The sequence below is a fragment of the Rattus norvegicus genome, chromosome 8, assembly GCF_021556685.1.
Source record: "Rattus norvegicus strain SHRSP/BbbUtx chromosome 8, alternate assembly SHRSP_T2T, whole genome shotgun sequence".
NCBI lineage: Eukaryota > Metazoa > Chordata > Mammalia > Rodentia > Muridae > Rattus > Rattus norvegicus.
In genome coordinates this window covers 121331447-121353535 of record NC_141541.1, presented here as the reverse complement: position 1 = coordinate 121353535, position 22089 = coordinate 121331447, and the positions used below count along the sequence as shown (strand labels likewise).

The 22089-nt window shown below is 45.1% G+C and overlaps 1 protein-coding gene across 2 annotated transcripts in view; it reads left to right on the top strand.

Moving 5' to 3' along the window:
- The window catches only part of Pdcd6ip (programmed cell death 6 interacting protein), a 55777-nt gene extending 35850 nt beyond the window's left edge, over positions 1 to 19927 (top strand). Inside the window, exons 13-18 of one of the 2 annotated variants that reach the window (NM_001029910.3) lie at positions 9087 to 9335; positions 10509 to 10643; positions 11605 to 11699; positions 14623 to 14743; positions 15649 to 15839; positions 16717 to 19927. In NM_001029910.3, coding sequence (NP_001025081.2) covers positions 9087 to 9335; positions 10509 to 10643; positions 11605 to 11699; positions 14623 to 14743; positions 15649 to 15839; positions 16717 to 16891 — 966 coding nt within the window. In that variant the 3' untranslated portion in view covers positions 16892 to 19927. The remainder of the gene's footprint in view (positions 1 to 9086; positions 9336 to 10508; positions 10644 to 11604; positions 11700 to 14622; positions 14744 to 15648; positions 15840 to 16716) is intronic. The other variant, XM_087563442.1, reaches the window with a different exon arrangement.
- Positions 19928 to 22089: the final 2162 nt, after the last annotated feature.

Sequence of the window (22089 nt, the reverse complement as noted above, 5' to 3'; positions counted from 1 at the left end):
GTCCAGCACGGAACATTAGTAATATACAAGATGACAATGATTGGCTACAAGTTTATAAACTCCGCAGGAAAAGCATGAGGGCTTGCTGTTGGGGTTTAGACAGGAGTTGGGAGTCTTCTTGGGATGTTGGCACACTTGTGAGAACAGAGGTAGAATGTGATCACATGTGAGGCTCCTCCATGGCTGAGTTTGTCTGGTGTATGAGAAATGGTAACGGGTGGAGAGCAGAGCAGGCCCCAGGCAGCAGCGCTCACCAGCAAGCTCAGCAGAGAGGAAACCAGGGCGGCAGGAGTGGTGACCAGGAGTGCTAGCTGCATGCGAGGGCAAGGAAGCTGAAGGAGGATAGCGCAGGGTACGGCAACAGACTGAACCAGGGCCTGGTGCGTATTACACGGGCATTCTACCACTGAGCTGCGTCCCCAGCTTACCCCCAACCCCTCTTTTTTGAGACAAAGCCTTTCTAAATGCCCAAGTGAGTCTTTAACCTGCAACCCTTCTGTGTCTGCCCTGGCAGAGGAGGGGATTGAATTTCGGGCCTTGTGCATGCTGGGTAAGCGTGTTATTACAGAGCTACAGAGCGGCATCTCCAGCCCTTTGCAGCTTTTTTTTTTTTTAAATTTTAGAGAAAGCTACTTGTGAGACATACCTTCCTTATTCCGTTTGGTGTCCTTTTTTTTTTTTTTTTTCCTTTCCATGCTGTGATTGAAACCAAAGGTTTGTTAAGTTCTACAGTCCCAGCCCATTGGCGTTGTATTGATAAATTTATATGGCTTGATTTCCCTTTAATGGAAAAATAAAATCGTTTGTGCTAAGCAAAATCAGAACTAGTAAGCCTTCATTTTTTGGCATTTTAGTTTGGTTTTTTTTTGGTAATTTAAATTGTTAATTTATATTAAGAGGCCTTTTGATATTCTTTAATGCCATCGCACACAAAAGTAAAGTCTTTTATAATCAACATTAAATTTTTGTATTGAAGCTGGATTTCCTGACAGAGGTGGCAAGAAAATCTTTAGCACTCTGCTAATTAAGACAAGCATCATGTGCTATCAAAGCTATTTCAGACTTTTATCATGAAATTTGATGATAGTTTACCCAGAGTGTTCATGGTAAAACTTTGCCATTTGAAAGCCAGGCATGGTAGTGCATGCCTAGGTAACGACTTAGGTAGAGACTTGTGATCTCTCTGAGTTCAAGGTTAACCTGGTCTACAAAGAGGGGTTCAGGTTAGCCAGGATATATGATGAGACTCTGTCTTAAATATGTGTGTTTCTTGCTCTTTTTCTTTGCTCTCTTTTCTTTGTTTATTTTGACTTATTTCAATTTGGTTTTGTTTGATTTTATTACTATTCCTTAGATGCCTGTGTTTTTAAGGAGAAATAGAAAGGATATGGATCTGGATGGACAGGGAGGTATGGAGGAACCAGGAGGAATTGGGGGAAGGGAAAAAGTAATCAGAATACATTGTATGGAGAAAAAAAATCAATGTTTTTTAAGTCTTAGAAATATTTATTAGCTATTTCTCTTTTTTGGTCTTGAGAATTTCATAGATGAGTACAGTGCGTTTGATCCTATCTACAGCTCTGTCTACACGCCAATCCTTCTCATGTCCCTCCCCAAAGCACCTTCTCAAATTCATGTTGTCTTCTGTAGTTAGCATCACAAATATGCATATATATAATTAATGTTTCTAATTAGTGTTTTCTAATCCATGTAGTTCATGTAAGACCGAAAATGTCGGGCAGATACACAATAGCGTTCTTTTTTCCATTTTTTTCTTTTATTAAAAAGACTCTTTTCGGAATATATCCTGATTACAGTTTCTCCCCTCTATTCCTCCCAGTTCCTCCCCACCGTTTCTTCTTCTTTCTCTCTCACTAGAAAACAGCAGGCTTTAGAGACAATAGCCAGGCATGACTGACAAACAGATACAGTGAAGTCAGGCAAGGACTGTTATGACAAATAGATACAGTGAAGTCAGGCAAGGACTGTCGTGTTGAAGTTGGTCACGCAGCTCACTAGGAGGGAAGATTCCTAAGAGCAGGCGCCCGGTCACCAGGGTCACCGATCTGCTTGCCTCTCAGTCAGGAGTCCCAGGGGTCGCTGTGCTGAGGGCTGGGCTGAAGACCTGTGCAGACCCTGGGGCCTGTGCTTGCTGCTTCTCCCTGAGCTCACATGCACCGTGCTCTGCTGACTTGAGGGTCTCGTTCTCCTGGCGTCCTCCATCCCCTCTGGCTCTTAACAGTCTTCCCCTCCTCTTCTGAGGGAAGGGAGGGATTTGATGGCTTTCTCCACATAATGTCTGGCTGTGGATCTCGTATCTACTCTCCTCTGCTGCCAGAGGAAGTCTCTGATGATGAGCGGATAAGGTACCCATCTATAAGAATAGCATAATATCATCAGGAATCACTTTAAAAATCTATTTCCTTTCTTAGAAACTTTTGATTCTTGATCAGTTTCACATCATGCACCTCAGTCCCACACAGCTCTCTGTCTTCTCATATCTGCCCTTTGCCCTTGCACCCCCCCCATAAAACACACACACACACACACACACACACACACACACACACACACACACACACACACCCCAAAATACAAAGCAAAGACAATATCTTTGTAAGGGTAACTTTAATATAAATGTACACAGTAAATATAGCAACTATGTTTCCTATCCTAGCTGATTCCCCAATCATGACACACAGAGTCAAAAGATTTATTTAATCAAGTTTTATCTGGGCAATCATTGATCATTTTTGATCCTCTAAACTAATCTGGCTACTTCCCAGCCAAAGTCCTGAGATACTTGTATTTCAGTATTGGTCTGGCCCTCTGGGCTTCAGTTAGCTTCTGCCTTGCCGTCCCTCTGGACCCCTTCCTCATGGCTGAATCAGCCTTCTTCTTCTCTCTCCTTCCCTCTCCTGGCTGGTAGAAGTCCCACCCTATCCTCTCTTCTGCAGCAGTTGCCTGATCAGCTTTGATTGGCCAGGCAGAGGGTAAATGAAAAGTCTCTTCATCAATGATCACTGGGGCCTTGTCATAAAGAGCTGAGCATAAGTCTGGAAGAGGCCTCTCTACCAGCCCCTCCACACTTTCGGCACTCAATCCAACAGACCAGATTTTGCCCCATCCTGGGCTCAGCCACCCCCTTCCTGCCTGATGTGTAGGGGAAGTGTGGGCCTGCAGACCCTTGTTCATTGCGGTCCCCAACAGCGCCTGGGTGTACAGGAGGCTGGGAACCACCATTCTCAACTCCTTGAGGTCCCTGGTGGTGTCTGGGTACACAGGAGATAGAGAACCACAACATCTGTCCCAACTTCCCGGCTGTTTCTCCCTGGGGAAACAGAGACTGGGACCCCATCTCGGATTGTGTTCTGCCTCCCCTGAGCAACATGCTGTCGGTGCTCCAGCATCACAGGGAGAGGCAGGCATGCCGCCCACACGTGACCATTATGGAAGGACCATTAAAAATACAAATTCCTGGTGTTTTTAAACCTGCTTCAACCTTACCAGGAATTCTGTCTGGCGCCACGGTGTACCCCCCCACTCAAGCTGTTCCGCTTCCCTCTCTCTTCATCTGTGCACCACACACTTTCCCTCTGCAGTGGCTCCCTCTGCAGGCTGCCACATGGCTGCTGGACCTCTAGGTGACATCCTCTGTTCTTGCTGGAAGGCCAGGTCTGTGGGTGACATCATAGACTGCAGGTCTATCTTTGTTCTGTGCTGCACTGTCTGGATTTGATTTGATTTGACTTGATTTTTATGAGTCCTAGGCATAAAAGAGCTTTGGCCACCAAGCCAGGCACCAGGCTAAGATAAACAAAGGACTCTGTCTCTAACTGATATAAAAAGACCACCAAGGTGTCTCTTATTGTTAGGTTTCTATTTTCTTAAAAGAGAAAAACAAAAAACAAAAACCTAACCATTTGAAACAGTTATTGAATTGATAAAGTTTTGTGACATATACTTTTTCAGAAGCCAAAGTTTGCTGATGGAGATATTTTTATGTTATCATGAAGAAGCTTGTTGTCTGAAAAGTGTTCAAACTGCCGGGGCTGTACTCAAAGGTCCTTCCGCTGGATGCTTGGGGCTACCACCTGGCCTTGTGCATGGGAGCCTGAGACTTTGTTTTGGGCCTGCCAGGCCTCACCCAATGGGATTCTGGCCAGAGGAGTGGGTATCTCATTAAAACAAAACAAAACAAAACAAAAAACAAACCTTCATGGGGGAGTACTGCCTAAGCTATGCTTTCTGAGCGGCTTTTCTCCTGTTCCCCTTCCTCTTTTAAGACGGTGTCTCATGTAGCTCAGACTTGCTGTGTAGCTGGAGAGGACCTTGGACTTCTGACCCTTCCGCCTCTCCTTCAATCCTGGGATTACAGTTGTGCTCACCACTGCTGTGTCTGTGGGACCTGAGCCTTGCACATGGTGCCACGGAAGTGCAGATGCCACTGGAGGCCAAAGGCATTGGAGCCCCTGGAGCTGGAGTTGGAGACAGTTGTGAGCTGCCCTGTGTGGGTGCTGGGCACTAAACTCAAGTCCTATGGAAGAGCAACAAGCACTCTTAGTTTCTGAGTCATCTCTCTAAGAGAATGTTTATCAGCAGACATTGAGAAGGCTGACTGTAGACCAGAGGTGTCTTGTGTACCCGTAGCTGTACTGAGCATGGCGGCCCTCATGCAGGCAAAGCTTCCAAGTTAGCTGTGCTGAGTCCTGTTTCTCTGTTGCTGTTTGTACCTTATATTACCTTCTTTGAAGTAAAGTGACAGACTGAGTCTGAGAGCTGACTGGGAAGCCGATAGCTCCTCATGCCGCTAGTGTATTTAGTGCTGTTAAGGCCATAAAGGCTTCCATAGTCTGAGACCCAGTCTGAGACAGACCTTGTGGGCCCAGTCACCTCTTGGTTTGATATAACATGTAAGCTAAGAATGGTTCTTATGGGCTTCTTTCCATTCATTCATTCATTCATTCATTCATTCAGTTTATATTCTGAACACAGCTGCCACCTCATGTGTTGCCTTGTCCCTACCACCCCCCATTCTTTTTTTTTTTTTTTTTTTTTGAGGAAGATGAAAAGGTTTATTTCTCTCTTTTTTTCTTCATTGTTTAATGGATATTTCTTATTTACATTTTAAATGTTATCCCCTTTCCCGGTTTCCCATCATTTAAACCCCCTATCCCATCCTCAACCACCTGCTTCTATGAGGGTATTCCCCCACCAACCCACCCCTTCCTACCTTCCTGACCACCCCCCATTCTTACAAGCTTTAAATGATCATGAAAATGGAGACTAATGGTTCATGATGTATGGACATTATGTGATATTTAATTTCAGTGTTCATGAGTGATTTTTGTTGTTTGTAAAACTTAGTCAACTCAGTGATTTATCTGCTTTCTGAGCCTGCGTCTATTCCTCACCCGTCCCATAGACTTTATTACTCTGTAGAGGCTGGGACCTCTTGAGCCTGTTGCCACAAGTCACTGTCTCCTTACGTCGAGAGGAGCACTGGCAGCTTGTGGGGATTCCTCCTAATCCTTCTGCTTCTTGGTTCTGTGCTGTGGCCCTGACCTGTTAACTCCATCCTATCCAAGGACTTGTTTACATTTGTATTTTCTTTAAGGACTTTTTACCCTACCATGCCTTTTCCTTGTCTCAGATCCCAGCCATTCCTCCGTCCTTGCCGGATCAGTCTGTTGTCTGCTTATCAAGTGAAGGGAGTCACTAACTGGAATGGTAGTTAGCGTAATTGACACAGTAGCTCAGAAAGCTGTCCCACATTTGATGGAACAGTAACTGCTGGCAGCTTAATTTAATAAAGTAATTCAGGCAGTTCTTTTAAAAGCTGATTACATGCAGATGTATTAGTAACGACAAACTTAAACACCTATAATATCAGCACTCGGAGGCTTGAGAGTTAAAGGCCATCCTGGACTACATGGGACCCTGTTAAAGAAAGATCATATAATGGCAGCTACTGAAAAGAGAGAACTAAGTAAGTGCATTAGACCTCTGTGTATTTTGATATGATAATGAGTGTGAGCCTCAAATTAGAGTATCTGAGAGTATTTAGACAGTGGTGGTTGTTGTGGTTGTTGTGGTTGTTGTGGTTGTTGTGGTTGTTGTTGTGGTTGTGGTTGTTGTGGTTGTGGTTGTTGTGGTTGTTGTTGTTGTGGTTGTGGTTGTTGTGGTTGTGGTTGTGGTTGTTGTGGTTGTGGTTGTGGTTGTTGTGGTTGTGGTTGTGGTTGTTGTGGTTGTTGTTGTTGTGGTTGTGGTTGTTGTGGTTGTGGTTGTGGTTGTTGTGGTTGTGGTTGTTGTGGTTGTTGTGGTTGTTGTGGTTGTTGTGGTTGTTGTGGTTGTTGTGGTGGTTGTGGTTGTTGTGGTTGTGGTTGTTGTGGTTGTTGTGGTTGTGGTTGTTGTGGTTGTTGTTGTTGTTGTGGTTGTGGTTGTTGTGGTTGTGGTTGTGGTTGTGGTGGTTGTGGTTGTTGTTGTGGTTGTTGTTGTGGTTGTGGTTGTTGTGGTTGTTGTGGTTGTGGTTGTTATACTAGCCATTCGTCTGTGCAAGCACTTCAATCCATTTTTCTCGTTATCCACTTTCTTAAAATTAGGGCAGGATCAGGCAGACTGAACTGTAGTTAAGCTAGTGTGGGCGCCCGTTAATCACCGGGATAGCACAGAGGCCCCTGTGACACGAGACCAAGAGCCGGCTGTCTTGGTCTGTATGTGGTGTTCACACAATCATAAATCAGTTGTTTGAAACGATATATTTCAGAGACTTGGGACCATGGCATTTTGAAATAACACAAGACTTGCCAAGTGTAGGAACTTGTCGTTATTTCCATGGTTAGAAAGTGATGTGCATGAAAACCAGGAGGTAGGCTGGCTTTCTCGGTAAATAGAGCTGGTTTTAGACCCATTCTGAGAAACCCTAGGGCTCTTCCCACAATCTTCACTGCTTGTGTGCAGTTTGTCACTGGGGAGGAACCTGTGTCCATATGTGTCCCTTCCATCAGCTCTTACTGGTAGCTCATAGTGGGGGTGATTCTCGCCATCATTTAGACCTGCTGTTTGGTGAGAGGATCTAAGTTGAAGTTTCTGTGCTGTGTCCGAGACACACGGTTAGTCATCAGACAGTGGTGCTCCAGCTGTGGGTCCTAGCTGGCTTGCCCTTCTGCAAATTTCCTTTTCTCTCCAGCTTACTCCTTTTTGGCTGATGAGATGTGGGAACTGGGATCAGGAAAGGGTAAGGGAGGCAGAGTCATGGACCTAGGGACACAGATTCCGGAGACCATCATCGACAGCAGCAAGCATTTTATACAGCCTTTTGACCAATGGGCAAACTACATGAGTTCTAGAGTAGCCAGCCATTCCATTGGCTCTGTGGGGAGGTAGTGGGCTGTCAGCACCTGAGGGGACTTTCTTTTTTTTTTTTTTTTTTTTTTTTTTTGGTTCTTTTTTTCGGAGCTGGGGACCGAACCCAGGGCCTTGCGCTTCCTAGGTAAGCGCTCTACCACTGAGCTAAATCCCCAGCCCCCTGAGGGGACTTTCTTAAAGAGGGGGAACAGCCACTGCCTAGTTCCGGGCCTATTCTGAGGTTCCACTAGTTTGCTAGGACTCTCTGTTTTGTGTCACTCAGTGTGCCAGTGGACATGGGCAGTTATACTATTACAGTGGTGGGGAGGCCTCCCTCATTGCCCACCGGACCCCATCCGCAGTGAGACCTGAGGATGGTACCAGCTCGCCTTTCCTCCCTCCTTCATTCTCATTTCCTGTTAGTCATGCAGTCTGTACAGAGATCTAAAATCAACTTAGTCCATTATCAACTTTAGTGTGCTAATAGGAAATTCAATAATTTTTTGTGGTGCGTGCGTGTGCAAACACATGCTCACATGTACAGGAGCACGCGCTTGAGGTCAGAGGTTGCCACTGGGTATCTTCTCTATCATTTCTCCTCATTCTTTGAAAGAGGACCTCCCAGTAAGTCTACAGCTTGGCATTGTTTGGCTTGACCGTTAGCCCCATAAGTCCCTGTGTTCCTCTTCCGGTTCCTCTTCACTTCCTGCTGGGGTGGGGTAGGAGCCGAGAGTGGTCACAGGCTGTGCTACTGCTTCTCACCTTTTCTTTTTAAACATGGCACTGGGGATCCAAGCTCAGGTCCTAATGTTTACCCACTGAGCCATCTCCCCAGCCCTCCCACTATATAGATTTTCTAACATTTTAAACTTACAAACCCTACTTCACTTTGCCAGATAAAATTATGGCACATAATTAGAGAGGTAAGTTTAAATTCACTAAATAAACAGAACTTTAAGTCCTGATCTGTTTCTGATTTTTATCTTAGATTTCCAAGCTTCTATGTAGTTCAAAATGTGTGCAGTTTGCTGTCAACCGTAAAGCTCGGGCGCCAGCCTGCACAGTGGGCTTGGCTGGCCCTGTGTGGGGAATCACAAATGTCGAGTGCCAGGGAGTGGTGGGTGCGTGGTGCAGATGCTTGGCCATCCGCAGGGAGTTCTGTTGAACACTTTGTATGGGTCCCCGTGGTCTTTACAGTGGCCCTAAAAAAGGACTATTTCCATCTTGCTGTGGACCTTTCAGGGACTTACCTTCCCTGGTCATTTTTTCCCCCTTTCTCTCTTCCTCCCCCTCCCCCTCCCCTTTCCCCTTCTTCCCCCTTCCCCTTCCTCTTTTCCCCCTCCCCCTATCCTTTCCTTCCCTTCTCCTCCTTCCCCCTTTCCCTTCTTCCCCTCCCCCTTTCCCTTCTTCCCCTTCCTCCCCTTCTCCTTTCTAGACATGCTCTCTCCGTGTAGCCTTGGCTGGCCTGGAACTTACTGTGTAGTTCAGGTTGAAATCAACAGTTATCCACCTGCCTTTGCCTCCCAATGCTTGGATTAAAGGCGAGTAAAAACAAACCTAGCCTGGAATATTTCCTCTGCAGTAACTGTTTGACAGGCCCATTTATTTTCAGTACTAAAGTTTTATGTTTTGAATGTATAAAAAATGGTGAGAACCCTGTCTTCAGGGGTTGCGTTCCTCAGTCTGAGCTTTGTCCCAGGGATGCCCTACCATTGACCATGGATGTGTTTGTTGTTTAGGTTGTAAATGTCTTAAAATCCTTATTATCAAATCTTGATGAAATAAAGAAGGAAAGAGAGGGTCTTGAGAATGACCTGAAGTCAGTGAATTTTGACATGACAAGCAAGTTTTTGACAGCTCTGGCCCAAGATGGCGTGATAAATGAGGAGGCTCTTTCTGTCACTGAGCTGGATCGGATCTATGGTGGGCTAACAACTAAAGTTCAAGAGTCTCTGAAGAAACAGGAGGGACTTCTAAAAAATATACAGGTAAATTTTTTTTTAAATTGGAGGTATATGACAGCCTATGACCATTAAAAAATGTAAAAGTGAAAGGACTCACAGAATAGAGCATGGTATGTCTGTAGAGTTTACAAAAATCAAGGGCTTTCAGCTCAGGCTGGCCTAGAACTAACAACTGTCACTGTGTGTCTTACCTTTGTGTGTCTTCCTCCCAAGTGCTGGGGTTCAAAGCAGTGTGAGCTCTCGATGGCTGAACATCTCTAGGGTTGGCTGTACTTACCTGGGGTATGACCTAAGCTCAGTTCCCTGCACTAGAAACACAGCCACCTCTGACTGACTAGGGGGTGGCATGCTGGTGAGAAGGCCTTGTTACTTCAGACAAGTGTTTTCCAAATCACTTGTGATGTTTCCTTTTTAGTTTTCTTGCTATGTGTAGGGAAGAATCAACATTAGTTGGGCTCATCAATGCCTTCAGAATCATCTGGCTAATACATAATTAGACATTAGCTGTGCATTTGCACATCAGTAGTTTGTACTGACAGGACTCGAGACTTTGCCTTTTTATAGTGAATGTGCAGAATTTTATAGTAGTATAAAGTGTTATCAAATAAACAGCTTTTGTCTGGGTATTTTTGTGTTATAGAATGATAGAAGTTGGTAACTTACTGATTATATTTTTATATCCATTGGATTTGTGATATTTTACTTAAGAAAAAAGTCAAAGCAGTGTACTGGCATGAAACATTGCCCGTATTTCTTGTAAATGTGCAGATCAGCAATCATGATTTCTTAATTGAAAAGAGAGCAGCACATTGTTGTTACACTTTTGTCCTGGGAGATGGAAGCCTGAGGGCTCAATCGTGTTAGACATCTGCTCGCCTCTGCCTCCCCAGTGTTGGGATTAAAGTCATGCGCCACTACACTCCATTCCTATTATAAATATTTTGATTGGCTATCAGGATGGCTCAGGGGCTAAAGGTGCACGTCACCAATCCTGAGGACCTGCGTTCAGTCCTTATGTGAAGGATTCCATGTGGTGGAACGAGAGAACCAACTCTTGAAATTTGTGTTCTTACTTTTCGGATGTGTACTGTGACATACGCATACCTACACACACATGTGTATGCAATAAATAATAAATGAAAAAGTATTTCAAGCTGAATTAAATTTATAAAATACACATTTTGTTTGTTTACAAAGGTCTCACACCAGGAATTCTCCAAAATGAAGCAGTCTAACAGTGAGGCCAGCCTGAGGGAAGAGGTCCTGAAGAACTTAGCGACCGCGTACGACAACTTCGTGGAGCTCGTAGCTAACTTGAAAGAGGGCACAAAGGTATGCGTGCGCGCATGAGACTAGAGCTGAGATGTACAGAGGGGGAGGAAGGAACGTGGCTGCTGCTGCTGGTCCTTCCAAGTGACCAAGCTTCGTGCTTTTGACTTGGTGTCAGGCTTGTAGAGGGGGAACTCTCAGTGGAACGTTGAAGGAGGCGCTCTATGGAGAGGTACTGGCTAGCGTATTGCAGGGAGCAGGAATCCGAGCTGTCCGGAGCCAGTGATGACATCTCAGTTGGGACTGATGTGTGGTGGAAGGAGGTGGTGAGGACAGACTTGGAGCCTGCCTGAGTATCAGAGGTAGATTCTGAGTACTTTTTTGCTTTGTCCCTTAAAGGGTTTAGAGAAATGCATTTTTATCTTTCTGATTATTTTGCTTTTGAGACAAGTGATTTTTAAATTTTCCAGATGCAAAGTTCCTTTTGGTTCTTAACTCTGTGGTGGTCACCGAGTGCAGTCACCTTGGATAAGACGCTTGTCCTCACTGTGCTCTGAATAGACAGCAAGTACTGTGCCGCCTGGGGTGGTGACAGTGAGGTGACCGTCCCTAGGGCTCAGTGCTTTGTTCAAGCAGATGTCCCGAGGGCTTCTCTGAGAGCCTCGGGCATTACGGTAGTGGGGCCCGCATTGGAGTTATGCAGCGTGAGTGTGGGTTCACAGTCATCACTTAGTAGCTGGCTTTTGTCTAAGGATTGGGAACATGTTCACAGTTATAAAATTTTAACTTCCCGTCTTGTAATGTTTAGTGTTAGTATTCTTCCGCAGACATCCTCTCATTACTTTTATTTTCCTTACCAATCTTAGGACATAGTACTAAGCTACTCAGGTGATTGTATGAATGCGTCTCCCGTGCGTGATCTCAGCCTCTAGTTTCAGCAGCATTGATCCAAATTATTGTTAGAGTGCATTTTTTCCTAGATTTAAACTTTTACTTATTATCTGTATTTTTTCTTTGCTTATAGTTTTACAATGAGCTGACTGAAATCCTGGTCAGGTTCCAGAACAAATGCAGTGACATAGTGTTTGCACGGAAGACGGAAAGAGATGAGCTCTTGAAGTGAGTTGGTTTTGTGTCAGATCCTACTGTGGCCCTGTGTTTGGGAGCCGGCTGATGCTGGCGCAGCCGCTGCCCTTCTCCTTCCCTCTGAGTGTTTCACAGTCATAGGGCGTCCTGATCTGGGATGAAAGAATGGAAAGGAGAGAGACCGAGGCTGAGGAAGTACAGTGGGGTGCAGAGGGGAAGACAGTGAATAGTTCAGAAGAGAGCACAGTCCCTTTTGCAGGAGCCACTGTGAAAGCGGGGCCTTGACCCATATTCACACAGAGATTTAGGAACTGTTGACGAACAGCTTAAGGGGGAGAGATTCATACTTGGTACTGGACTTTTCATTTGATAACCAGCACACTCCCCTGTGTAGAGAAATTTCACTTAAGCCTATTCTCTCTCTCTCTCTCTCACACACACACACACACACACACACACACACACACACTCTCACACTCTCTCTCTCCCATATATATACATATGCATATATGTATGTATATATAAACACAAATGCATATATATATACATACACACATGTATATGCACACATATATACATATATATATGCACTCACCTGTAGATAGACATCTTCATATATCTATATACATATTTAGGAAACGTATACAATTGTATGTTTCTGGATGGCTCTTTCATCCCTAGCATTTGTTTATCCCTTCCCTAAGCCTTCCTCTCCTCACCCTCCCATTGCCCTCCATCCTTCTCTCTCTCCTTCTCTTTGTCTTGTCACCTGTGCTGTATTATCCATACGTCCCTTCAGATCTTTCTTCTCTCTCCCCGCAGTGGCCCCTTTCTAGTTTCCTGCCTTGTGCAGGTATTCCAAGTGAACACAGAAATCTAGAGTGAGAACATTCAGTATTGGTCTTTCTAGATCTGGGTGCCTTCAGTCAGTATAATTAATTGTCCAGTTATGACTGACCATTTGCCTTCAGATTTCCTACTTTCACTGTTAATTGAAATGCTTTAATTAAAGGCAAAACATTTGGAAGAATGGAATGTTTTTGTTTTTACTTCAGTTTCTTTTCACAGGGTATAAAGCACCAGTGTCAGTGGCTATCGTTGGAGCAGTTGTGGCGGTTTACTTTCTGTGTTGTACTTTGTTGAGCTCTGACAGTAGCTTTGACTTATATCAGTAGTAAGGCATAGGAAATTCTCATTGGCCCACAAATATGCTAATTACTGGAGTTTATTAAGGGGGAAGTCTTATGTTAAGTCTTTGTGGTATATGTATATATTTTAGATCTTTCAAAGTCAGACCTTTAGAATATTATTATCGACTACAAATTCCTCATTTATATAGTGTTTGCTTACATTAAGCCCTTACATCGATTTCTTTCATTGAAGAATATAGCTCTGATGTATTTTTCACCTTGGGCCCTTTTTGAGAGGAAAGTGTGGGTGACAGGTGGGAGGGGTGACTGTGATAAGGGTGACTTTGGCTTCAGGACTGCTGGTCCCACTGTAGCTATTGATCCTGCTCCAAGAAACTGATGGCCACGATGTGTCACTGAGTGTAGACCTTGGGGTTTAGTGAGGCTTTTGAAGTTAATTCCAATATACTGAACAGACTTGGGATTTGAAGAGACTTTAAATCTGTCTCTTAATACTTATGTATTTTTTTAGTTACATATCTTTTGTGAATTTACCCTGGTGACAGAGTATATCAGTAACATAGTACCTTGGTAACAGAGTACCCTAGTGATAATGTGCCCCAGTGACAGAGTGCCCCAGTGACAGAGTGCCTCAGTGACAAGAGTGCCCCAGTGACAGAGTGCCCCAGTGACAGTGCCCTAGTGCCCTAGTGACAGTGTATCTCAGTGACAGTGCCCAGTGACAGAGTGCCCCAGTGACAAGAGTGCCCCAGTGACAAGAGTGCCCCAGTGACAGAGTGCCCCAGTGACAGAGTACCTCAGTGACAGTGCCCCAGTGGCAGTGCCCCAGTGACAGAGTACCTCAGTGACAGTGCCCCAGTGACAGAGTACCCCAGTGACAGAGTACCCCAGTGACAGAGTACCCCAGTGACAGTGCCTCAGTGACAGAGTACCTCAGTGACAGTGCCCAGTGACAGAGTGCCCCAGTGACAAGAGTGCCCCAGTGACAGAGTACCTCAGTGACAGTGCCCCAGTGACAGAGTACCTCAGTGACAGTGCCCCAGTGACAATGCCCCAGTGACAGAGTACCTCAGTGACAGTGCCCCAGTGACAGAGTACCCCAGTGACAGTGCCCCAGTGACAGAGTACCCCAGTGGCAGTGCCCCAGTGACAGTGCCCCAGTGACAGTGCCCCAGTGACAGGCTACCTTAGTGACAGGTTACCCAGTGACGTTGTTATAGTATCTTTGAACATAAAATAGCTCAGTGCCACATGTCTTTAGGTAACTGGTTGAGAATTTCGCTAGGAATTTACATAATTATTTGCATAATTAGTGCCCATCTTAGTTTTACTCCTTTGCTGTTTGTTTGAGGGAAGCTTTCTGCTATACAGCCAGGGCTACCCCACACTGTGCTCTGTCTGCCTCTGTCTCCTTGGTTCCTGGTTTTATTTTGTTTGGACACTGGTGTCATATCATGATTGAAATGTTGGCTCCGTGACTGAATGGGCTGTAGTATTTTTGTTTTGTAATTACCTCTTATTAGACAAGAAGCAGTCTTCTAAGGAGACTGTTTGCCTAGTTTATACACTCCATATTTGAGTTGTAATTAAGATGTCTGAAAGATCTACCCTCTTTGCTAGTTTTTAGAACTATTAGGCTATAACTTCGTTTTGCTGCAAGAATAGACTTCCTTTCTAGGCGAGACTGAAAACACATTCTAGAATACTGATCTGATTTGGAGGCACTTTTACTTCATGTATGAAGAAAACAAACAAAGTGACCTGGGTGTTTGTCATGGTGTCAGACTAACCCTGTCTTTCTCAAGGGATCTGCAGCAGAGCATTGCCAGAGAGCCCAGCGCTCCTTCTATCCCTCCGCCAGCATATCAGTCCTCCCCAGCAGGGGGACATGCGACAGCTCCAACTCCAGCTCCAAGAACCATGCCGGTGAGTAGGCCAGGTCTTCCCTAGGCCAGGTCTTCGGCAACGGGTTGGCAGCTCTGAAGGCTGGCTGCAGTGAGGAAACTGGTGGTCCCGCCTCTGACCAGGCCCAACCTTTTGATGCCTTCAGTGTGTAAACACAGCCAGTACTCATGAGTTCTCTTGCGTGAGACAACAGCTTTAGAATGGACTTTCCCTTACAAGGGAATGAAGTGCTGGAGACAGATGCCCAGCCGTGTCCTCAGTAATGGCTGCACAGACCTAGAGCATGCGGTGCAGACTCTGGGACCCCTGGGAGACCGGAGGGAAGTGTAGATGAGAACAAACAATTCACTCTGGTCTTTGTGGAGTGAACCTTGATTTGAATTTGGTTCACAGAAGCAGCCATAGGAGACCTTTCTTTCAGGTGCCTAGGGAATCTTGGACCCCCTGGGTATTCTCTAGTCCTAGGGAACAGCTTGATTGTTCGGCTGATATGCTGAGGGCTGCTGTCTGGAGGGCTTGCGCTGTAAAGACAGCAGCTTCCGGTGGCTCTCCAGAAACACAGGAGAGAAAGGAGTGCTAACAGTCACAGAGTTTCACCGCTACATATGCCACTGAGGGTTTTAGAAGTTTTCACAGGTTTGAAGACTTTTGTAAAAAGAATTTGGGGCCTGACAGAAGTAGTGTGTCTGACTGTTGGTGGAGGCAGTGTGTGACTAGATGTCAGCACCAGGAAGAACTGTGGGTCTTCACAGATGTCGAGAGAGCCTCTACTCAGCCGCATGCTAGCGTAGAAAGCTGGTATCTAAGAGTGGCCGGTGAAGGAGTATCTGGTCGAATGTTCACACTGCCGTCTGCACTCTGTTGGTTTAGTTCTCCACTCTTTGAGACCCATACTTCACATTCTGTCACTCTTGTCTCTCTTCCAGCCTGCTAAGCCCCAGCCTCCAGCCCGGCCTCCACCTCCTGTGCTTCCTGCAAACCGAGTTCCTCCTGCTGCTGCCGCTACTGCCCCTGCAGGGGTGGGGACTGCTTCAGCAGCACCGCCACAGACCCCTGGCTCTGCTCCCCCTCCACAGGCTCAGGGACCACCGTATCCCACCTATCCAGGATATCCCGGGTAAGCAGTGGCACCCTGTGTCACTAGGGATCGAGTAATTTCTAGCTGTGACTAATCTTTATGGCAGGTTTGTCCCTTCTTTCAACACAGATTCATGAATTAGCCATGTCAACTTGCCCAGAAATTAAAGATCATGTTATAATTACTTGTTTGAGTAGCTGAATAGCTATTTACTAGGTGTCTAGGATATATATTTTTATTTTTTACATCTTGTATTTATATAAATATATCTCTTCTGTTTGAAATTCAGTATATATTTTATGGCTGCCCTTATTTATATGAAGCAAAGACAGGCCTTGTTTATATACTGGTGCTTGGAAATCTCAGTATCTAATAAACAGATGAATAGAAACTTAGACAGTTATGGGATACATTCAAAGGTTAGCCTTGTTTTGGGGGCATCATTCATTAGTTCATCTGTCTGTCTATCCATCTATCCATCCATCCATCCATCCATCCATCCATCCATCCATCCATCCATCCATCCATCCACCCACCCATCGTGGTTCTGTCCTAGAAGAGCAGCTGGTTCTCTTAACTACTTGCCATCTCTCCAGCTCCACAGAGAAACATACTTAGAGAACTAGATTGCCTCGTTAAAACGAGCTGTCTCTGTCTTTATATGCTGTTAATAGTTGGATTCAACATTATTATTTCCTGGGTAGTGTTAGAAGTGTGATATTCTTTTTAATTAATGGTAGGAATGCTTTTTCTCTGTGTATCTTGAAAGAAGACCTTTGCCTCACTCCTCTTCCTCAGAAGATTGAAACAGAGGAAAGTGGCTCTTGGTGAGCGCTGACTCAAGTAGTGACTGTGTGTCGCACTCTGGGGTCTGGTTTACCAACCAGTGTTTTGTTTGTTTTCTTGTCACCATCAGGTATTGCCAAATGCCCATGCCCATGGGCTACAACCCCTACACATATGGCCAGTACAATATGCCGTACCCACCGGTGTATCACCAGAGCCCTGGACAGGCTCCGTACCCAGGACCCCAGCAGCCTACCTACCCCTTCCCTCAGCCCCCGCAGCAGTCATACTATCCACAGCAGTAATGCCACCACGCGCTGCTGGTTCAGATCAGAGCGACAGGACAGCGGCTGCCACCACGCTCTAAGCCACACTCTGGCCACTCGAGAATATCTCGCTCTCCTGATGCCTGTGGATGATTTCTGTCTGTGGATAAAACCGAAGGCTGGGCCCCACCTCCACATTTGATCGCACTTGTGAGATTCTGCTGCTGTTGCAGCATAAACGCTAGCTATGATAGCAATGGAAAAAATTACAGTTCCATAAAACGCTGAAAATGACAATTAAACCTGCAAGTGAAACCTTTGAAATTAGCATACTTTATAAGATGAGGTTGGGACAAGGATGGCTTAAATACTGATATTTAAGGAAAAAGTTTTCTTTCTCTTGGTTTATTGATTTAGTTTAATTTCTATTATGATATTTTGCATAATCAAGGCATTGTAAATCTTATAATTTAAAAATAAATTACTTACGAACAGTTGTCATTGTTATGGTTTGTCCTTGATTCTCATTGCTGTCTGATTCCTTTCTGGTGTTAGCCTCTCCTTTGTATGTTCACAGGCTCCGTGTACTGTGTTGGACTGCATGGACTGCAGACTGGCAGTCAGGTGAGGGCTGCCCTGAGAGCCCAAGCGCACCAGCTTGTCTGCCATACTCTCCTTAGTCAGTCCTGTTGACACTGATTTTTAAAAGTCCTATAATGTGGGAGACACACACAATTGTTACCAAAGATTCTTCAAATAAATATAAAATTTAAAAGTATGTATTTAATGTTTTATTATTAGATTTTCCAAGAAAATGATGCAAATTCTGGTAATAATTCACTTCCCTTACCCATAATCCGGTCAAAGTGAGTAGTTTTAGCCGTACAGTGCCAGGATGTGTAGAGCCTGGCGAAAGCTCCTGTGCCTTTCTCGTCCTTGGCTCCATCTACTCTTGTCCTGTGATGGTGACTGTGCGCAGTGTACTGGAACAGATCTTCTTAACCCTTCTTTTCAAATTTCATATTATGATTTTTTATTTTCTGTGGTTCCTGGAAGCTGAGGTTATTCTGTAATCCAGGAGCATGTAAGACAATTGGTGGGGCTGCGTGCAAGCCCCAAACAGTGAGGTCTCGGGGGCTCTGCCTGTGCGAGGCTCTTGTCCAACAGAACAGGCGTACAGACAGATTTCCTAATCTGTGTTTGTCTTCTAAGTTTAATGCTGACATCTTGTTTCTCATCTCGTTTAAATGATACTGTCACTTAGTCCTCATTGCTCTCAATGACAATTCAGGCTGATACTTTCAAATGTAAGACTGAAGATACGATTGTACAAGGGAGTAAACTGGTTTAAATGTGTGTATTTAAAGCTCCGTGCTTTGTTGTATGCAGAAAACACAGACCAATCGCCGGGAATGTGGACATTGGCTTAAACCTCGACAAAACGTAACAAACGTGCCATTGCTCAGCTCCGTGCTCCGCGGTACTCGGTGTATGAGACAGTGTATTTGAATCCTCTGTAAATGCATTTGAATTTTATATTCTCCCCTCCTGAGTTCTTATACTGACACGAGACATCCCCCGAGTTAGGGAGCTCCCAGACTGCTAGTGTATTCCTTACTAATGCAAAACAACCACCAAAAGAAAAAAATAGAAAAAAGAAAAAAAAAGTGGCCTGAATATTCTCTTGGGGAAAGGGGGTTGGAGGTCTAACGGGAAGGGCAAGTGCATCAGAGAGCCAAAGGGAGGAGGGGTCAGGCCGGCGGCCATTTCCTCCTGCCCTGTGCTATGCTTCCAGGCTCACAGCGGACAGTCAGCGGGGGAGGGCCCCTTCCAGTTGCCTCCCAGCTCAGCTCCTGAGGGAAGCCTCTTGCCAGGTGTCTCCCCCTTCACGCTGCTCAGGATGCTCCGGTCTCGGGTCAGGTGCCCTTACCCTGCAGCGCCAACTTTGCCTTCCTAGGCCTGTTCGGTTTGCTGGCCGGAAGCCTCCTCATGCGCCTGTTGTCTAGATGGCGTCCCTCACCATCAGCACACCCTAACTGTGCTCCGTTGGCTGTGCTCTTTAGAACACACTGCAGAAGTTAGCACGCACGATGGCTGTTTACTCGGAGGTAGAAGGTTCCACTCTGGCTTAAGTATGTTATCCCGTGTTTATAATGAGACTTTCTGCAACCTTCTTAAGTGGAGGTGCCTGTCCCCAGGCCATGTATGTTGGCTTTTTAAGCCTCTTAAGAAGTGGATTACCTGCCAACTACTGAAGCTTTGTGGAGACACCAGTCAGAAGAGGGGAAACCATCCAACTTGGATTTCCTGCCCCCAGCGATGGATGGGTGGCTTGACTACTCAGTGTGGTGTCGGTCTCTGAGCTGAAGAACCGTTTCTTTGTTCTTTGGTCCCTTTCTTGATTGAGTGGTCGCATGTCACGCTGCATAGCAACCAGTCTCTGAGACCCCGAGTCTGTACCCCGGCACCTTTGCAATTATGTCCCCCAGTATAACCCACCTCTGTCCCAGCCAGCTACCTTTCTAGCCAAGACAGATTCGCGGTATCTTTTTTTCCCCAATTGAGATTTACAGTTTGTAAATTTGTGTACATTTCCTAATTTCATGAACAGGTAAAATAGTAACCAGGCCTCAGTTTGCTAGTGGGAGTTTTTAAGTCCGTGACTAGTATGTCTTGAAGCCTTGCTACAGCCCTGTGGCCTGTCACTTCTCAGACGTGCAGTCAGTTGACCCATAGTGTGGAACCGGGCGCAGCTGGGCACGGCCTTCCAAGAAGAGTTAAAATTGCTGGTTTAAGTACAGACTTTAGAACTAAATGGAAGAGCAAAGAAGGAAAATTATATTTTTAACAAAAGAGAATATTCAGGCTTTATTTCTGGTATGAAATTTATATTTTTAAAGAATATATATCCTATATTATCACACCGGAGACTTTAGATTCCTTTCTGGTTACAGACATTGCTGGTAGTTGGATTCTATTTTTATTGTATTCATTTATTTCTCTTAGGGGGAAAATTGTAAAGAAACAAAGATTCCGGATGAATGTATCCTAGAAATAAAAGTTGAGAGATTCTTACTTCTGTGGAGTACGAATTCTTATTTAAAGTGTTTCTCCTCGAGCTTCAGTTTCTCCGACTGCCTCGACGATCCGTGGATTGGGCAGCGACACCCTCCGCCTAGTGTGTGAGAGTGCAAAGGAAGCCCCTTGGTTTGTGATAGCTGCCTAGCGCATGGTTTAACTGTACGGGCACACGGAGGCTCTCCCACACAGTGCATTTTCTTCTCAAGACCTTTTCTTGGTCTAACTTTGGGGGAGGTCAACACGATCACCACAGTATTCACTTAGTTGGACAAGGGGTGGTAATGTGTGCTCCTCTTCTCTCCCCTCTTTATTTAATGCACGTTGGTTATAAAAAATAATGCATGTGATTATGGCATTTCATATATGTATATCACGAGCTTTGATCACACACACACACGCATACACACACACACACACACACACACACACACGTGCGCGCGTGCCCTTTGTGTCTCCTCCAGGATCATGATCCAGCTGCCGTGAACAATGCCACAGCAAGCATGGGTTCAGGCACTCCTTCGGATGCTTAGATCTCCCGCGCACATTCCCAGGAGAGGGACAGGGTGTCAGATGGTGGTTCTATTTTTATTTTCTCGAGTTCCTTTTTCACAGCACTTAGGCATTTACAGAAAGTTGAGCAGAAAGCACAGGGTGTTTCCATGTCTCTCCACCCAGCTTCTATTAACATTTTACATGAGTGTGGTTAATCCCCTATATGAATGCATCAGTACTCACACGTTAACTAAAATTCAGAGTTCACATTAGGGCCCATTTCTGTCCCGAAAGATAGTTTTGCCAAAAGCATGTGTATCCACCATTACAGCTTAATACGCAGAAAAGATTTACAGTCTCCCAGGTCCCAGTGTGTCAGCTACTGCCCCTCCCTCTTTAACTCTTGGTGACCCTTGGTCTTCACACTGAAGAGTTGGAATCATAGTCTACAGAAAGCCTTTTGAGGCTGTTTCCTCCCTGAGTCCTCATGGCGCAGCAGCACAGTGTGTGGATTTACCAGGACACATCCCGGCCCAGGTATCTACTCCTCTCTAGACAGATGTTGGGTGCTTTTAATTCTTGAGAACCAGGAGGAAATGTTCTTGTACAAGTGTGTGTGGCCATACAGTTTCAGAGTTACATTGCAACTTCTGGATAGACCGTAGACTGCTTTGAAAGAAACTCTCTGTTTCCAAAGTCTCTTTACTATTTTGTATCCCACCAGCAATACGTAATAGCTCCTATATTTCCCATTGTTGTCCGTAGTTATGTGATCTGTCGTTGGAATATGTGTGTGGTGGTAGGCCATTGCTTTGGACTCATAATTCCCTGAAGATGCTGATCATCCTCTCATTTTAAAGAAGATTATTTTGTTTTATGTGAGTGTTTTGCCTGCAAGTATATATGTGCACTACACGTGTGTGCCTATTGGCCATGGAGGCCAGAAGAAAGTGTGGGATCTGGAACCGGAGTTAATGATGCTGCCAGCCATTGGGTAGGCCCTGGGGATTAAATCCAGGTCCTGTGCAAGAGCACCCAGTGCTTCTACCTGCAGAGGCAGCTTCTGAACTGAGTTCCTTTCTTACTGAGCTTTAAGGATTCTGTGCATATTTTAGATATAGTTCCATTGTCAAGTGCATTTTGTATCTCCCCACCTCTCTCCAGTTTGGTGGTTTGCTTTATTATTTTGCTAACCTTCACAGTTCAATTATTTATCTTAAAGTGAGCATTATAGAAATATGCCATATCCATTGCAAAGTTAAGAAATCCAACATTTAAAAACTATTATAAGAGGCCTCGGAAATAAGAGCATCACCTTCTTCACACACCTCCTTTGCACACCCCCTTCACATACCTCTACACGCCTCCTTTACACACCTCCTTTGCACACCTTTACACACCTTTTCGTGTGCCCCCCGCCCCAGTCTGTATTCAACCTACTAGCATGTTTTATTTGTGTTGCTGGGAGTTGAACCCTGGGCTTCAGACATGCTAGGCAAATATTCTACCACTGAGCTGAGGTCTCTATCTCTCTTACGTGGCTTTTGGTTTCCGGCAAGGACACAGATCCTGCCTGATCTGTGCGCTTGACTCATTCTTGCACACTGTCCATTTTCTCTCAGTAATTACTTAAAATTGGTACCGAAAGGTTCCTCAGACCCTTG